Below are 19263 nucleotides of genomic sequence, written 5' to 3'. Positions count from 1 at the left end.
CTCATGAGCCGGGCGTAGCGTCGACCGACCCCACACGCTCTCAGAACTGGCTTGTTGCGGGGGTCCCATGAGCCCAAGGCTTCCACAATCAAGGCGTGTACCTGGACTTCGTAGCCCTGGGCTCTCAGGGTCTCGGCCAGCGGGGCATACTTCGACTCCTTCCGTGCTCGGGCCTCGTGGAAGGCAGGTGACTGGTTTTCAAAAGGCACCGTGACGTCTACCAGGAGGACCACCTTCTTTTCTGGGTCCATCACGACGATGTCGGGTCGCAGTCGGCTGTCTGTCCTGGGGATGGCGGTGTCGACGGTGATCTTCCCCAGGGACGGTGGGATGGCTTTCACTAGTCGGTTCTGGATGGCGTTGTGGTGGTGCCGCCAGGCTCCGGAGTGCTGCTTGCATCCACACAGGACGTGCGGCAGGGTTTCGTTCACGTAGCCGCACTTCCTGCTGCGCTTGTCCCGGTTGCCGTGGCGTATGGCTCCGTTGAGGGGAACGCAGTTGAGTCGGGCCCTGTGGATGAACCGCCAGTTGGCGAACCTGGTGAAGCTGCCCCTGGGGAGGAAGTGGTTACTGGCGTCCCACTTGCTGGACACCTTGAACACCTTGCCCTAGTCTGGCTTCCGCTTGAGGTTCTCGGCGTAGTGGTAGCGGATGGCGTCTTTCAGGGACCTTTCTAGCATGGCTCTGGGGGTCGGGGGGTCGATGGTGTGGTCCGGGGTCTTTACGTGTGGCACCAGTATTCCCAGCTCCCAGCGTTCCTCGCACCACTTCCAGCAGCAGCCGATCCTCTTACCCAGACATCTTGAGGCGTTGCGGGCGCGGGACCAGAGAGAGGATAGGTCTCCCCGCTCTCTCCCGAACTCAGCCTCCAGGGAGCCGCTGAGGTAAGTGGCAATGTCCCGCTCGGAGGGGGCCCTGGCGATGCGTTTCCTGACCACACCCTGTACGGCCTCCTGTGCGATGCCTCCTCACTGTTGGGTCCGGGCATGTCAGGAGGCAGAAGGCGTGGGTCATCACCGGCACGTCACACAGGTCACCCAACCGAGATACGGTGAGTTGAGCGCAAGACCTCACTTCATTCGGCCATTTATAAAATAACCTTAAGTATCTTCATTAACCCTAACAGGAATAGGTAATTTTTTTTCTAAAATGGAACAAAACCATGTCTTTTGTTACTAGCTATTGCAAGTTACTGTTGAACAGAGAAAAGTCAAAGCTTGAAAACTGGGTTTAGGAAAATGTAGGAAATTTTAGCCATGAACTAACTAAAAATTATGCTTATTTATTTCTGAAAATATAAGTGGGTCTTGGTAGCCATCTAGTGTCAAACTTTTCTCCTTAAAGTTTTGTTGCACTGTTTATATTTTGTTCCATTTCTTATTTAAATTTATATAATGTATTTAGTTTGACCCAGGTAGCCTTACTTATGTCTTGGCATATGGAGCACTTAAGCGAAAGTCATTTACATAGTTCACCTGTTGCTCTAATAAAAATATTCTATTTTTAAAAATTGCATGTGTTGATGGAGAGGGAATCCTTGTTCTTGTTCATGAGACGCTACTCAGAAAATAAAAACACCTCCTCCCTGCACACTATATTTAACTGTAAGGAGTAAGCTCTTGTTGGTAACAGAACCAGTATTTTTGGAAGCATATATATCAGAGATTAAATTGTTTACTGTCCTAAAATCCCACAACTCTTCTTAATCCACCACGTTTTTTTTTTGTTTTATACTACTAGCTTCAATATCTTTTCCCCACAGCCCCCAAGATGTAGAACAGTGACATCCAGAGGCCAGCTAACACTTTATGCTTAGAATTCTCATGCCTGGGTTTCTGGACAAGTTATTTGTTCATACTGTTATTATATTATCCACAACTGAATGGTATTCAGCAACCTAGTGGAAAAAATCCATCATCTTGTCCAACACAAAGATTAAACTGGTGATCAACCAGTAAGGTGAATGGATGACTTGGACATATGGAAGACCTTGTAAAAGATATATTGACAGACTGCCAATAAGGAAATACTTAAATATGAAATATATAAATCAGCTAGTCCAGTTGATATACATGATTATGAATGGAAAGAACTGGCTAATGAACTTACCAACAATTTACTTCTGTAAAACAGATGTGGGAGCATCTAAATATGAAAAGAAATGATAGTAATATAGTACTGTGTCAAAAAATAAAAAGGGATGATACTGGTAATTATTTGCATGTATTATTATTGCTGTTCAGAGATGAGCAATAAAAATTATGTGGGACCTGGTTTTATAAGAAAAGATTAAAAGAGCTAAATATGTATGACTTTGCTGAGCAAAGAGGAAGAGAGGGGAGACAGCAGTCTACCAGTAACTAAGGGCGGTAAACAAGAAAAGAAAGGAATTATTTTGGCAAGAGAGAACTACTAGGAATAATGAGATGAAATTATAAAAACAGAAAATGTAGCCCAAACACCAGGAAAAGCTTCCAACAGGATGTGGAATAGTTTTCAAAGGGAAGTGGCAGAAGCCCTATTTCTTGTGACACTTATGATTAGACTGGAGAAAGCATTAACAATGAGCTGTTGGCTAATCTACAATCAGTAATTCTTTTCCATATCTGGCTTATATGGTTTTAAGTGCAATGGTTTCTGAGAACACATCTATTTCAAACCACAGCAAAAATGAAGATGAAGTGAATAGTATTATCCATTACCACTTAACAGTCTTCAATGTAGAGCAGTGGTTCTTAACCTGGGGTGCACGCACCCCTGGGGGTGCGAGATGCTCTTTCTGGGGGTGCGAGAGACGTGCCAGATTTTTTTTAGAAAGTAAATAATTGAAAACACAAATTAAGCACATACGTACAACTACTTTGTTTCATCAAACCTATGTATTTATTAACATTATACATTTTTTAAACGATTACTGTAATATACAAACAAAAAATATATCTAGGTTTAAAGAACTGACCTACTTCAACGATTTTTGATAAGGGGTGCGAGAACATATTTTGAGAACCAAAGGGGTGCAGGCTGCAGTAAAGGTTAAGAATCACTGGTGTAGAGGGTAGCCTACTTTGTTTAAAATCAGGTTTTATAAAACTGCAGGAAAATATTTCAATTAATGTTTATAAGAGCTTGAATTTAAACTGTCCCTTGCAGCGCACACAACCCAAATATTGCAGCACTATATTAGTCATTGTATGCGGAAACCAGAAAGTGGAGATGATTAGTGTTTTCATAGCCCAAACTGAGCAAAAAAATAAAACAGCATAAATAGCAAAGACGACTTTGGATGTAAATGTCTATCATTCATCGTTGGTAGAGATCTTTAAAAATATTTTTACTCAACAGTGTGAACATCTGACCTAGTTTGGTAGTATCTTCTTTCCATTTCTTATTTTAGGATGCTCAAGATTTGGCTAAATCTAATAAAGCTCAACCCCATCCTCTTCTCAAAGATTTTGAGCAGAAATGCAATCAAGATGTTTTCCCCCCATTTGTATATATCAAACTTCAACAGAAATGTTCAACAGATCCTAATTCAGCATCCGAAGAAGTGGGCTGTATGCTCAAATACATTTGTTAGTCTCTAAGGTGCCACAAGTACTCCTGTTCTTAATTCAGCAAAGTACTTTAGCATTTGCTTAACACTGTCTCACTGACAAGCATTTATTAAGTAACATTTCTTCCGTATGAACACTATTTTAGTTAACCTATTTCTGAAGAACTTTCACTTTAATTTGCTTCTTTTTGAATTTGTTGTTTCTCAGGCAGTCATGAAACAAGTGATAAGTAAATTACGTATTTTAAAAACAATAATTTTATAGTGAAACAACCAAAACTAGGGAACAGTATAGGTAGAAAAAAGCTTTAATATGAATTTGGAACTTTTTTTTTTTTAAACTATGTACATTAACACTTCAAATGTTGAAAGCATAGGCTTAGCCATAAGAGAGAAACTGCCACTTAAACCCCTTTTTCAGGTCAAGTCAATTAAAAGGGCCCTTCACTTATTTAACCATTATCTTACATTTACTTTTAAACAGGGAAGGGGCATTGCACAAAGTACTCCCTCCTCCTGCCCCTCTCCAACCTTCACCACCAGGGGCGAGCACTCTAAAGCGCAGTAGGTTTCAAAATATTTGCATTTTGATTTCACTGTTTCCAATCCTAAGGTCTTATGTGTTAGCTACACAAAGAGCACTAAGGGCTAAAAATAAACAAATTAAAAACTTAACATAAATTGGTTTTATGTATTTATTTTTTGCTAAGGGAGCAGGTTTTGCACTATAGAAAAATAGGGAAAACTAGTAATTTCAACATATATATCGCAAACCTTTGCTGTCCCCAGAAAATCTCATGCCTGCAATTTTTTTATACAGAGAATGAACGAATGAATCTGTTTCTATTGTTGAATGCCCATAACAAATATTTAAACAAAAATATTTCACTTCCTTGCAGTTATGAGTTTGTGACTTATTTCAATTATACCACTGATATTGCACTGCATTTTTAAGTGTGGAGCATATAAACATTAAACATCCAAATGGAATGAAAGTCAGAGTGCATAATTATCTTGTGAACTGATAAACTTAATTGTGAAATGTAGAAGTCAATTGCCTCAGGGAAACAGCTGTTAGTCACATTAAAACGCTATGAAGACAAATGCTTAAAAATCCCACTCTTTTGCAAGACACAGACTTGCTGGAAGACTTAATACTTTAAAAATACCAATGCGATGATTATGAAGGAGACTCTTAGGTTGTCACGACATTTCTATACCAGTATTGCCTACAAACACTATGCTTTATCATGCAGTTGACACTACTTGGTTTAGAAAGCAGTGTGTTCAAAGGCCGATACAGACATAGTTAAGTTCCAACTATTTTCACTTCCACAAAGCAGGATTTTTGCAGAAAATCAGTCTTTTCTGCTGCAGATCCCCTCCTTCACAGCACCTTATGTTAAACCCCCTTAATACTCTATTTAGCTGCTGAGAATCTATCACTTGCAGAAAGGGAGTTTACTTTCTGGTCTAGTTGCATTGCCCCCAGACAGTGAGTTTACTGAAATTTTGGTCTTTAGTTGTTTGAACTACAGCAGGTTTGGTCTTCAGGAGATGCAGAGACAGGAGTTTCATCAGTTCTGGGACGTTTAGATGCTGGCGGATTGTGCACAGGATCATCAGAGGGAGAAGGTATCTCTGAAATATTGGGAAATAACGAAATTCACTTAGTTTGATTTCCTGTTTATTATTTTTCATTTTTAAAAAATTAAAAGTGAATTTAGCATTCATGAAAGATGCTGAGTTGACAGCCCTGGATACTAAAGTCCTTTATCCACTGTACAGGCATCATGCAGGAGCAGCAGTGAAAGCTGGCCCGTACAAACCACCAGAGTCTGATATGGAGGTGAATACCTCAATGCCAATTCATTCCTGGGTGTTGAGACTGACAGCCAGGATTCTAATTAACATCAACTCTGTTTATAGAATCTCAGGGTTGGAAGGAACCTCGGGAGGTCATCTAGTCCAACCCCCTGCTCAAAGCAGGACCAATTCCCAACTAAATCATCCAATGTGTTGCTGATGACTAATGGGACATCTGTCCATTAGCAACTGGACTGAGAACAATAACTCACTTTACATTGTCCAAAGTACCATCAAGCAGCAGCAGCTTCCAAAACTGAGTTGGAGACTCAAGTTTCTGAATTTGTCATTAATCCCTCTGTATTCATGTTTGAACTAAGACACTCATATTTACCAAACCAGTCAAAGATCCATAATTATGTAATTTGGAATGAAATGGCTGAGCAGCAAATGTTTTATATATTATGACCAGAAAGTGGCTTACCATGTTGAATTGCTTCTGAGGAGGAAGATGTGGACACTAGATTTGTGTGTGTTGAGTTTGGCGTGTCTGTCTTCAGAGGAATCAAGTTTATTCTCCTTAAAAATAAAACAGAGATACAATTCAACTGCTTTTAATGCCTCACTTCCACAAACTCTTCTTTGAAAGGTACTGTATAGTATAATTATTTAATTACTGCTTCAATTAACTACAGTGTTATAGATGTGCTTTACACACCCACACCCACACTTTCCCTGGCTACCTTTGGTACGGGATATTCTGAACAGAAAATTTAACTCGTAAAGACAGAAGTGTTAATTATTAGATACACTTTCCTTGAATGAGTATGTGGATATAGAGCAACACAGTACTTGATTTTTTACTTCAAAACATATTATATATGTGAAAGAGATTTTAAAAATTAAGATTGGCTGCTAAGATAAGGTTTCTGCTCTGCTCTTTGGGCATGTCTACACTTACCTCCGGAGTGATTGATCCAGCAGGGGTCGATTTATCACGTCTAGTGAAGATGCGATAAATCGACTGCCAAGCGCTCTCCCGTTGACTCCTGTACTCCACCCGTGCGAGAGGCGCAGGCGGAGTTGACGGGGGAGCGTCAGCAGTCGACTCCCCGCAGTGAAGACACCGTGGTAAGCAGATCTAAGTACACTGACTTCAGCTACATTATTCACATAGCTGAAGTTGAGTAACTCAGGGCTTGGCTACACTTACGGTTTGCAGCGCTGGTAGTTTGCAGCGCTGGTCATCCAGCTGTGTAGGAGCAGCGCTGGTGTGTGGCCACACTCACAGCTACCAGCGCTGGTGTGTGGCCACATTTGCAGCATTTCCAGCGCTGTTGGGAGTGATGCATTATGGGCAGCTATCCCAGCATTCAAGTGGCCGCAACGTGCTTTTCAAAAGAGGGGGGTGGAGTGGGGTCTAGTGTGACAGGGAGCGGGGGGAGAGAGAGAGTGGATTTTTGGAGCCAACACTGTGTGTTAGCTTCCTGACTTGAAAAATCAGAACATTTTTCCGACCCCTTAGTCTTAACTCTTAATTGCAAACAGCCTGCAGGCAACAGGACTCCCCACTGTTTCCCTGCCTGCCTCTATTTGATTGTTTACAGCCAGGTACAGATGATCACAGCAAACAGGAGCTTTGTTTGTTTTTTAGATAGCAGCAGCGGCAACGGAGGAGCTCCACAGAGCTCGTTCACAACAGGGAGGAGGATCTCATTTGATTGTTCACAGATTGATCACAGCAAACAGGAGCTGATAAACAGCTCCGGTAGAAACGGAGCTCCGGAGGTTCACAACAAAACAAAGAGAGGCTGCATAACAAAACAAAGGGAGTAATTTAGTTAAAAGCATTCTGGGATATCTCCTTATTCCCTGGAGGCCAATAAAAGCGCTGGTGTGTGTCCACACTTGATGAGCAGCGCTGGATCACCAGCGCTGCAATCGCTACACCCCAACCCGGCCAGGTGTACAGCCAGCGCTGCAGCCAGGGAGTTGCAGCGCTGGATGTGCCTTGCAGGTGTGGACGGTTACTAATTGCAGCGCTGGAAAGCCTCTACCAGCGCTGCAACTTGCAAGTGTAGCCAAGCCCTCAGATCGATATCCCCCTCCCCCCAATGTAGAGCAGGCCTTAAGAAAGTCCTTCCACTGTACTGGCAAGTCCTTCAACTGTAGTGGAATCTCTTATCTATACCTCCACTGGACTGTTCTGACTTTGCCTCTTCTGGGGGACATGCCAATTTTCTGCTGGATTACCCTTTCTTCAGCAGATGTTTGTTGACAAGCACTGTTAAAAAAATTACACTTCCCCAGCAACTTATTACTTGTGCTTTTCTTCTGTTAAATCTACCAGACATGCCATTTAAAAATTAAGTATAAAAAAATGGGGTGGAGTGTGACAAACAAGGTAACTAACACTTCAGTGTTTTCTTTTTATTTTTGCAGACAGCTGTCTCTGTGTTATGGCACAGAGTCCCAGAAATGTAGGGCTGGAAAGGATCTCGAGAGGTCAAGTCCAGCCCCCTTCACTGAGGCAGCACACGTATACCTAGATCATCCCTAACAGGGGTTTGTCCATGCTGTTCTCAAAAACCTCCAGTGATGGGGATTCCACAACCCTTAGAAGCCTGTTCCAGAGCTTAACTATCCTAATATCTAACCTAACTCTTCCTTGCTGCAAATTAAGCCCCTTGCAACTTGTCCTATCTTCAGTGGATCTGGAGAACTGGGCACCAGCCCCTTTATAACAGCCCTTCACATACTTGAAGACTTATCAGGTTCTCTCCTAGTCTTTTCTCAAGACTAAACATGACCATTTTTTTAAAACCTTTTCTCATAGGTCATGTTTTGTAAACCTCTTATTTGTGTTGCTCTCCTCTGGACTCTTTCCAATTTGTCCACGTCTTTCCTAAAGCGTGGCACCCAGTACTGGACACAGTACACCACTTGAGCCCTCACCAGTACAAGCAGAGTGGGACAATTACCTCCTGTGTCTTACATTTGACACTCCTGTTAGTATACCCAAGAATACTATTAGCCTCTTTCTCAACTTCATCACATTGTTGACTCACATGCAATTTGTGATCCACTATAACCCCCCAGATCCTTTCCAGCAGTACTGCTGCCTAGCCAGTCATTTCCCATTTTGTAGTTGTGCATTTGAGTCTTCCTTCCTACGTGCAGTACTTTGAACTTGTCTTTATTGAATTTTATCTTGTTGAATTCAGACCAATTCTCCAGTTGTCAAAGTCATTTTGAGTTCTAATTCCACCCTCCAAAGTGCTTGCAACCCTTCCCAGCTTGGTGTCATCTGCAAATATTTAACATACTCTCCACTCCATTATCCAAGTAATTAATGAAAATATTGAATTTACTGGACCAAGGACTGACTCCTGAAGGATTCCTCCCACTTTTAAATGGTATTTATGGGATAATTATTTGAAATCACTTGAACTCAGTTTATCGATTAACCCAGTATATAAAGTTTTATGGGGAGATTTTTAAAGACAGAAGCTGGAGGAAGGTGCCCAACTGGAGCTGGGAGTTTGTGCTTTTGAAAATCTCCCCTTTATGGCAAATACGCTTTTAGTTTTTGTATATCTTCAATTTGGAGAATAATCCCAAGTAAAACCTAAGATGTTGAGCCAGAAAGTTCTTTAAATTATGATTTGTACAATTTCTCCTTAAGCTTGACTGAGCATGTTTATATCCTTGTGTACACATGCAGGAAGCGCAGAACATAAAACAAGCTCTCCTAGTCTTGGTCACAGTTATCGGAGTAATTTATTGGACTAACTACACCTCTAAGCCCAACTGGTTTCTCTTGAAATGCATTCCCGCTCGGGTCTCAGACCTCTAGCCATCACCTTTTTAGGGGTGGAATCATGCAATTCTCCCACTCTCAGACAGGGCCTTACGTTGCATTCCCCAGGTGCCAACTGTGATTACCTCAGCAGGCCTGACTTACGTTCAGTTTCTCTAATCCTGTTACCTCCAGGAACAGTGGCCAGTGGTTAATACAGTGACCACACAGCTTTCTTAAAGCAAAGTGTTTATTTAAAACAAAAGTATTTCAGAGTAAAAGTCTTAAAACTATAAACTGACTATATTCATATGTAACTTACCAGGAGTCTATCCATCTTCCCCATGGTGATGCTGGTAAGTCTAAGATTCCTATAGACACCTCCAAGACCACTAAGGCCAGGGCAGCATATCTGTTCCCTTAATAACACAGTTCACACCCCTCTTCTTCAGGGAGTGTTTTTTAAAAGCTGCTTGTCTTTTTGATCACCCCCTTTCCAGAGACTAAATCACTTGTTAACGGTGTACAGCCCTTTGATCTGTTAGCTCACAGGACTAGCAAAACAGCTGTGTATCTTTGAACTGGAGCCTGGAAGTAGGCCATTGTCCTCTAATTACCCCCCATGTGTTTGCTGGGAGGCTGCTTATCTAGATCCACTGTATTGCTTTCCTGCTTGTTTTTCCAGCAGCCCCCTATTAAGTTAGATCAATATATTGATATACAAAAGTCCATAAATCCTATATAGTATACATTACCTTTGCCAACTGCCTCACTGAGGTCACATGCAGCATTCATAAAGCTATTACATATCTGTATTCTTAGATTACTATATAAAAGCTCCACATCCACCACAGTCTGCACTACTGTCACTGCAGTCTACATTATTGTCACAAAAAGGGACAGTGGATATTTTTATTTTAATGTTCTAATAACATGTCCAACTTAATTTTAGAAAATCTCACCAACAACTGCACATCAAAGTGACACACAAATAAACCAAACAAACATGAAGCCCCTGTCTGCAAACTCATGCAGTTATTCTGTGACTACATTCCCGTTAGTCTCCTATTTGATCTGTTCTTATTGGAAGTTGAGTACTTGTGGCACCTTAAAGACTAATAAATTTATTTCAGCATGAGCTTTCGTGAGCTGCAGCTCACTTCTTCGGATGCATAGAATGGAACACACAGACAGGGGATATTTATACATACAGAGAACATGAAAAGGTGGAAGTATGCATACCAACAGGCAGAGTCTAATCAATGCCTGTTGGTATGCATACTTCCACCTTTTCATGTTGTCTGTATGTATAAATATCTTCTGTCTGTGTGTTCCATTCTATGCATCCGAAGAAGTGAGCTGCAGCTCACGAAAGCTCATGCTAAAATAAATTTGTTAGTCTTTAAGGTGCCACAAGTACTCCTGTTCTTTTTGCGGATACAGACTAACACGGCTGCTACTCTGAAACCTTCCAATAAGAGACACTCACTGAAGTACCTGCGTATCCCACTAAAGATTCTCTCTTTGACTGTGGGAGTTGGGGTAGAGATAGAACCAGTTGCAACTACAAGCACCAAAGAATAACATGCAAGTTAACTTCAGTGTTTGGATAAAAATATATTAAATGGCAAAAAAAAACTAACGCAGAGTTAAGGTTGCCCAGTAATAGCTCGTGTCCTTCCAGAATGTTGAGTTCAGCAAAACTCAAAACTTCTGAAAACCAGGAAATACAGAGTTAAGGTAAATGCCCATGTAACCTTGACCCTGCCCCGCTGGAGCCAGTAATAGCCATTCAGAATAATCCACATGCACTGTAGCTGCATTCAGCATGCAAGATGTAGCTGTATTAAACGGTGGAGGCAGTAGGTGGCGCAGGTTGGTAGAGGTGTGTTTGTGAGCTGAGGAGATGGGGATTAGTTTGAAGAGTGTCACAGACCTGTGCTTGTGATATAACAGGGGTCTCAAACTCAAATGACCCCGAGGGCCGCATGAGGACTAGTGCATTGGCCTGAGGGCCGCATCACTGACACGCCCCCTTGCTGCCCCTGGCCCCACCCCCAATCCACCCCTTCTATGAGGCCCCGCCCCTGCCCTGTCTCTTCTCCACCTCCTCCCCTAAGCGCGCGGCTCCCCGCTCCTCCCCCCTCCCTCCTGGAAAGTGCTAAGCGCCACCAACAGCTGTTTGGTGGCTTGGCGGCGGGGCACTTAGGCGGCGGGTCCCGGAACAGAAGGGGCCCCCCACCGCCGAAGACCGGGCTGCGCTTCGGCGGCGGCGGGTCTCTCTTTTCCCCACCCCGGCCGGTCCCGCTTCCCACCCCGGCCGGTCCCGCTTCCCTCCCCCACCCCCCGGCCCGGCCCCGGCGGGTCTCGCTTCCCTTCCCCACCCCCGGCCCGCCCCGGCGGGTCTCGCTTCCCTCCCCCACCCCCCGGCCCGGCCCCGGCGGGTCTCACTTCCCTTCCCCCCCCACCCCCCGGCCCGGCCCCGGCGGGTCTCGCTTCCCTCCCCCACCCCCCGGCCTGGCCCGGCCCGGCGGGTCTCGCTTCCCTGCCCTACCCCCCCCCCCCGGCCCGGCCCCGGCGGGTCCCGCTTCCCCCCCCCCTTACCCGAGCGCGTCTCCGGCGAGGCCTGAGCTTCATCCCGCTCAGAGCCGCGTGGTGAGGGGGCGGGGCTGTGAGCTCCACACCGAGCGCAGCGCTCAGCCCAGAGCTCCCAGCCCCGCCCCCTCCCCACGCGGCTCGGATCGGGGCGGGGCTCAGGCGCTCGGACGGAGACGCGCTCGGGTAAGAGGGGGGGTTGAGGGGGGGAGGGAAAGGCTCCAGGAGAGGGGCGGAGGCGGGAGGCTCCGCTTTTCTCTTGGGGACCCCTGCGGAGCCCGGGGCCCGGGGCAAATTGCCCCCTTTGCCCCCCCCTCTGGGCGGCCCTGGGGAGCTCCGTGGGCCGCAGGGAAGAGCTCCGCGGGCCGCATGCGGCCCGCGGGCCGCATGTTTGAGACCCCTGTGATATAAGGAGATCAGGGTTTGCACCCACCACACATGTACGTAAAGAAAAGGGGAGCATGTGTACCCTGCGGAGCTAGTCTGCATCATTTTATTGCAAAACTGCGTAGGTTCTCTCATGGCAGGTCTTGCCATTAGACTTGTCAGTAGTGAAGTGAGATATGAGAGCAGTCCATGGGTTTACTGCTGGGAAAGGGAAAACATAAGTGCAGACGGTATCCTTTGAGTAAGTGTGCAGTGGTGGTTAAATTTCACAAATGTGGTGGTGTTAGGAGAGTAGGCTAAAGTGTTTGAGTGCAGGGCAGGTAGCTTCTTTCCTGTACAATGAAAAGTCAGAGTGCTACTATGTGTGTTATGGGTGTCTGGGGGCATCACTTGAAAAAGGCAGAGGTAAAATTACGTGAGCACGGGATGGTAAAATTATGTATTTCCTAGTTTTCTGCAGTTTGAGTTTTTTTGAACTTGAAGCTCTGGAAGGACATGAGTTGTCACTGGGAAACCTTAACTCTTCATTAACCAAGGCTTTTTTGCTATTTAATTTCCTAGGTTATTTTTTTAAACAGACGCCCTGGGAGTAGAGTGCCCCCACACCAAAATCCAAACCCAGTCTCATGGGGAGGGCTAGGGACCCCCCCACAAGATCCTAGCACACACACATAAGTAGAGAATGTGGGGTGGACAGGCACCCCTGCCCCTATTCAATCACTAGACCCCATGCCATTCACCCCATGTATACCTCACTTGCTACCTCCAACCTTTCACCTCCCCTACCTCCCATCCCCATTTATCCCCCTCTTCACAATGCAACCCTAAACCCTTCTCACTCCTTCCCCCCACACGCTCCCCCTCCCCACCAGCAAACATTTTTCACCCCAAAATAAAAAAAACCCTCTAAGATGGATTTCAGCAATAAGCCACCAACCTCTTCTAAATTTCTATCCAAGGGAGGGGGTGAGGGACTTTGGGTGGGTCAAGTTCATACAACTACTGCTTATCCCCTGGAGCGATCCAGCTAGTGTGAAACTTTGAAGGATAATAATTAAGGCTGCGAATCATTCATGGAGGTCACAGAAGTCCTCCGTGAATTTTGTAGCGCTGGTGCTGCTCACCCCAGGACCACCCCAGCAGCTGGGGAAACCCCAGGACCAGCCGCTGCTCCGGCAGCCTCAGGCAATGGTACCCAGCGCCGCCCTGGAGCAGCGGTCCGGGACCAGCAGCAGCAGGGCTGTGGGCCACCCACTGCCCAGACCAGCAGGAGCAGCAGGGCCCTGGGCTACCCCCTCAGCAGAAACGTCACCCGCACTGTTCCCCCCCCCGCCAGTCTTCCCCAAGCAGCAGTCTTCAGGAGCACCCCCTCCCAGCAGGTAAGATTTAGTCACAGGTATTTTTTAGTAAAAGTCCTAGACAGGTCACGGGGCCATGACTTTTTGTTTACTGCCCGTGCCCCGTACAGGACTTTTACTAAAAATACCTGTGACTAAAATGTAGCATTACTAATAACCTGTTAACTCCCCTGTTCATAAATGTGTGGCACAAGCTATAATGGTGCAGATAGACTGATGAGTTGTCACATGTCTAACTGCAGAAATAAAATCTTTTTCAAGTAACATTTTCATTTGATTTTCCCCAAAGGCCTGGTGGGTGCCCTGCACTCTTCTGGGGTAACCCTCGAGCATTTGGGGTGCTTGGCAACGATCTGAGCCTCGGTTTGATCTGTATTTGTGGACAGAATTATAGGTTGCCAGAATCTGTCAATTTGAAGAAAAGCTTGGGGGTAGGGGTTGTGAGAAGGGTCTGTATCTCAGAAACCCCTTAGTTAAATGGCCCTAAATTTGGATTGCAAACAGAATCCCACATCCCCATGAGGTACACCAAATTTCAAGCCAATCTGAGTAACTGTAGATTTTAGAACACTTTACAGTTGAGCTTTAAACAAAACTAGTCTTAACCGTAACCATAGCAGAGCTGTCTGCTAAAATTAAGGTGCAAGTTTAGGATCTAGAAGTCATTTTGACCTTTAACTTGGAGTACAAATGGAGCACAAAAGTATGAAAAATAGCTATAGAATTTATTTTTAAACCTCCATACTTCTAAAGTAGCACAAGAACAGCTTGTTTTGGCCTTCACATTTGTCACAGGAAATGGCAATATAAATCTTACCTTGGCGTCTTACTCCAACCTTGTAAAGCATTTAGAGTAATCCTCCTGGGTTGGTTTACTTTAGCACTCTGGCTGGCTGGCTGCATGGGTTTCCTCTCCTCTGAAGATGAAGCTGGAATATTTTTGATGCCAACAGGTGTTGAGGGAGAATCCTTGTTGGTGATTGCTGCTGGTGTTTTAGGCTGGAGAGTGAGATTACTTGGATCCATGGTCCTGTTCGGAGGGGTTCCATCAACTGGCCTGGGGACTGGGGAGACAACCTTGTGTGACTGATTCTTCTTCATTTTCTTCTCTGTTGCACTAGCAGTCGTAACACACACCACTGGCTTCTCTTTCAATGGAACTCCAAGCTCATCCTCCTCAAATGTCACAAAAGAGCAGTATCCATCCGTGGAAGAAATAGCAAGAAAGGATCCATCACTGGACCTGTTTATTTTTTTCAGAGGGAAGAAATCTGAGAAACTGAGCTAGTGCTGACCAGTCTCCCCAGAAACATATCCCATGTCAATCACACAAGTTGCCCCATCCCCAGCTAAATGTGTAAATGTAAATAAACCTGAAATGACCTCAAAGACATCATCTAACTCAAACAATCAACAGTTCAAGAAGCACAGCCTTGACAATTGATTTAGTTCTTCTGGCTTTGTCTGTGGTATGGCATTACCCATTACTAGCAGCAGGTGGGTGCAGCCGAAGTGGTACTGAATACAATTTAACTGCAGGTATACAAATATTCATCATCTTTTAATCATGATTTCTGACATGCTGCTGAACGCGGTTTGCCATAATTTATATTGTAGGTAAACAGTGTTCAGCACTGGTTTGACTGCATTTCTTGCCCTTTTTGCTGGCAGTGGGCAGAAGCCCTGCAGTGATAACATGAACAGGCCCCTGCCATTCACTTCACCAAACAGTGATCACTGGTGAATTAAAAAATCTTAAATTTTCTGTTCACGTTCTCATGCAGCCCCCCTTCGTCATGATACATGAGCATCATTGACAGGTTTTGAAAGAAGCCCCATATCCAGTCCTCAGCTGGAAGGATAGTGGTTACAGTATGGACCAGTGGTCCTCAACCACCGGGCCACTTGCAGCCCAATTAGCACACAGCTGCAGCCCATATGACATCCTCAGGGCCATACAGGCAGTGTATATAGTGTGTGGATGTGGCCAAGATAACACAGGGAGCTGCATATGCAGCCCAAAATGGTAAATAGATTGAGAACCTCTGGTACAGACCCTAGAGAGGAAAGATGGTCCAGTGATTAGGGCCGCAGTCTGGGCCATGAGAGACCTAGGTTCAGTTCCCAGCTCAGCCACAGAGAGATCTTGGGTAAGTCACTCAGTCTTTTGGTGCCTCGGTTCCCCATCTGTAAAATGTGGATTATAGCACTGCCCTATCTCACAGGGGTGTCATGAGGAAAAATACATTACAAGATTGCAAGGCACTCAGATTCTATAGTAACCATATAAGTGCGATCGATTGATAGAAGTGTAAAGCAAGAAATAGGAGGATCCTTTCAGAAAAGATAAGAATGACAGCCTGCTCTACCATGACAAATCTAAAGGATCTGTCAGTTACCTACCATGAAATGTCACTCAGAGTATGATAATGTATATTGGATACGTAACCAAAGGGAAAGGACTGCTGTGTATCATAGAAAAGCACAGAATCTTCTGAAGCAACAGCAAACACCAACCGATAGGGCAGATTTATTAGAGCAGGGATGGACTTCTGTGAAGCTTCATCTAGGAGTACAAAGGAACACAACACAGAGGAAAAAAAAGAAAAAAAAAATCACACAGAGACCACCACTCCATTATAATGGTATTGCTTGTACTAACTTAATTAACTGCTTGAACAGAGTTTTTATCATTGCAGTGTATAGTACCAACATTCTGGCTGAGAAGATGGCACTTGTATTATACAACACTATTTTCAAGTACACGCAATTTTCTGGAAAAGCTACTCTTTGGACTTAAGTTTCTCCTATTTCGTCTTAGCCTAAAAGGTGAATGGTTGGGGCAAAGTTTGGTCTTTTTGGCCTTTTTTAAATTATTCAAGTGGGAATGAAAATCCTTCAGTTAAACTATTCAGAAGCTTTTTTTACACTTTAACTCAAGGTCTGAATAAGCAAATCTCAAAATTTACTTTAAATCACAATCTTACCATCAGTTTATATAAAGCACAACTTACTATGTAATCCATTTTCTTCCTGAATTCCATTTCCTTTTGTAATTTTTAAGTTCAACAGTTGGATAATCTTCTGGGCTAGGAGTTAGTTCTTTGTATGATTAGAGGACAGATACCGAACCAACATTTTTCCAGCTGGTGCTAAAAGGTAAGCACTAACTGGCCTTTATTTGCAGCAGTGCTGAACATACACAGGTCGCACTGACTTCCACCGGTGTTATGGAAGCTCAATGCCTTGGAAAATCAGGCCACTTTTTTAATTGTAGGTATCTAAGTTTGTCCGTTTTGGCCCTAGTCGGGATATTTTGCTTTCATGAGAGTGTTGTGGAAGCAGCAGCAGCAACACCTCTGCTTAATAAAGAACTGACAGTTTGACAAAACCCCATCTAGTTCTCGTCCAACAGCAGCTCTGAAGGTTATGGTGGGGAAAAAATGGCACTAAGTAATAGGATCCTGTAAGGGATACTATAATTTGAGAGTTATAAACTTCAAAGGAGGGGGCCCTATTGTGCTCCAGTTAGAATTGAGGAAATCTGTGCCTTTTAGCAAGAATGTGAATAGTCTTGTTTAAAAAACTTAGGGTAAAATCCTGGCCCCGCTGACTTCAATAGGGTCAGGTTTTCACTTCCCACCAGCCAGTTATTGTGCAGTTTGAGTATAAATTTCCCCTCACCACACCTCTGCCAATGCATTCCAGTCCTGACACCAGCAACACTAGTGCAATTTCAGCCTTAGCTCTCCTGAACAAATATCTCCAATTGTTGCAAACTGTGACAAATTTTGTAGTGGTTCTGTGATGTGGGCAATCAGGACTAAAAAAATATTTTACTAGGTGATTCCTTAATGCTGAGCCAAGTTATTTATGTTTATCCAGTGAGTTAAAAAGTTGTAGGAAAACACCAAGTAGTGTTTCTGCAGCATAAGAGGCCAAGTGAGAACATTTATCCACTATACCAAAAATCACTCAAAAGGCACTTAATGAATTTAAGGTCTTAGAATCAGCAAATAGTTTCTTAGTTGTGGTACAACAGTTAATATCCTGAAGGAATATTAAAATACTGGGACATAAAATAGTATGACCTGCAGCTACATAGTCAGATTTGCTTTCCAGCAGATTTGCTGTAAAACAAATTCCCCGAAAGGATTTACGGTACCTTTCTTACGTGCTGGTCTCAACTCAAAGTAGACTGGACAGCAGCGAACAGCTAGAGTTGCCTTTCCAGGACAGGGAAGGTGAGCTATGGGCCTATTAGAAAGAATAAATGTTTAAAATGGCATGTAAAATGGATATATATACACAAAACACACACACAACCACACCCCTATATATATATATATATGTGTGTGTGTGTGTATTATAAAGAAAAAGTAGGTATATTAAATCCTACCTCTTAAGATTTTTTCTTGAAAAAACATACGTAGTATTGGTTACATTCTCTCCTGATTCAACACAGCCAGCTGAGAAAATAAAAAAAAGTTTCAAAGCATTACTCATCAATTCAAAGGTACTAAGCACACAAACTTACATGTATAAACATTTTATTTCCCCAAACATTAGCCTTGTGTCAGAGGGCCAGGTTTTTGTGATCTGATCACAACTTGAAAATGTATCCCAAATACTACCTTAAATCTATTTTAGTTTTCCTTATATACTGCTTCAAAACAAGCTTCTCTTTACTTTTGCAAATGGCTGCAATATCAGTGCCTATGCAGGTAACAGACCCCGCTTTGCAGTGTTGGTCTTATTAACAGATCAGAATGCTTTTAAGAACAAGAACACAAGGGAGTAGAGTCAGAATAAGTCAAAAAATAAAATACTCCTTTTTTTCTGACAGTGCAGCATTGTTGATATACCAGGAATTTCATAAAGAATGCCTTATGCAAGTGTTAACACTACACTGAAGGTCTGAATCTCCTGCTGTTGGTTAATAAAATGCCAAACTGATCGCAAATTTACACAGAGGGATACACTAAATTTAGCCTACTCTGTAAAATAGGGAACCACAGGCTGCTACTACCACCACCACCAGCAGCAGAATGTAACAAGAACAAGATACTGTTAACCCCTTTTGCTGCTATAGCACATGGCTGTATTCTGCAACATATCCATGTTCCTCCGACATTTCAAAAGTGATGTACCTGACACAAGGGCAAAGTGCCGCTCCAGGGCTGCTACATGCACCTGGTACATCTTCCTTTCACATACCTGGAGTGAGAAGCAAAGAGCCGTCAGGAGTAAAACTAAGCCTGCGGAAGAATGATTTCATGCTGTCATCATGAAACATCCGATAGCTTCTCACCTGTAACATTTCAAAAGAATAAAAAAATCTTTAAAGTATCATCTCTGAAAAGCACTATTAATTTCAGTCAATACATTTATCTTAAACTGTGACAATCGCCTGGTTATACAATCCAGTTTAATGGGCCTTAGTGGGTCTTAAAATAATTTAAGATTTTGCTACCTCCAAATTGTTTTTGTAAACTAATATTTTGTGTGGTTTAAATTCTCTATGGCTAATGGTAGTCTCCCTGGATCCCTCTTCATATACTGATTAGCATACTTCAAAGGCATATTAGACTTGACTATTCCTCTCGTTTCCCTCTATTGTATTATTATAGCTATTTAAACTAAAGTAGTCACCAGTAAGGGAAACAGATGAAGATACATTTTATTTACAGAATAGCACTATTGCTTGGGTATAGTAATACTAAACAAAAACAAAAACAAAAAAAAGGAAAAAATGCAACTTGACA

The 19263-nt window shown here is 43.5% G+C and overlaps 1 protein-coding gene across 1 annotated transcript in view; it reads right to left on the bottom strand.

Moving 5' to 3' along the window:
• Positions 1 to 2915: 2915 nt before the first annotated feature.
• Positions 2916 to 19263, bottom strand: part of CHAF1B (chromatin assembly factor 1 subunit B) — a 30775-nt gene continuing 14427 nt past the window's right edge. The window contains exons 9-15 of the mRNA XM_045002443.1: positions 18716 to 18809; positions 17898 to 17967; positions 17664 to 17755; positions 15902 to 16064; positions 14316 to 14741; positions 5844 to 5938; positions 2916 to 5194 (exon numbers count right to left, since the gene is read on the bottom strand). Of these exons, the coding sequence (XP_044858378.1) occupies positions 5073 to 5194; positions 5844 to 5938; positions 14316 to 14741; positions 15902 to 16064; positions 17664 to 17755; positions 17898 to 17967; positions 18716 to 18809 (1062 nt within the window). The 3' untranslated portion in view covers positions 2916 to 5072. The remainder of the gene's footprint in view (positions 5195 to 5843; positions 5939 to 14315; positions 14742 to 15901; positions 16065 to 17663; positions 17756 to 17897; positions 17968 to 18715; positions 18810 to 19263) is intronic.

Source organism: Mauremys mutica, chromosome 1 (genome assembly GCF_020497125.1).
Source record: "Mauremys mutica isolate MM-2020 ecotype Southern chromosome 1, ASM2049712v1, whole genome shotgun sequence".
NCBI lineage: Eukaryota > Metazoa > Chordata > Testudines > Geoemydidae > Mauremys > Mauremys mutica.
Note: the sequence above shows the minus strand (reverse complement) of the source record. Positions and strands in the feature narration are given on the sequence as shown.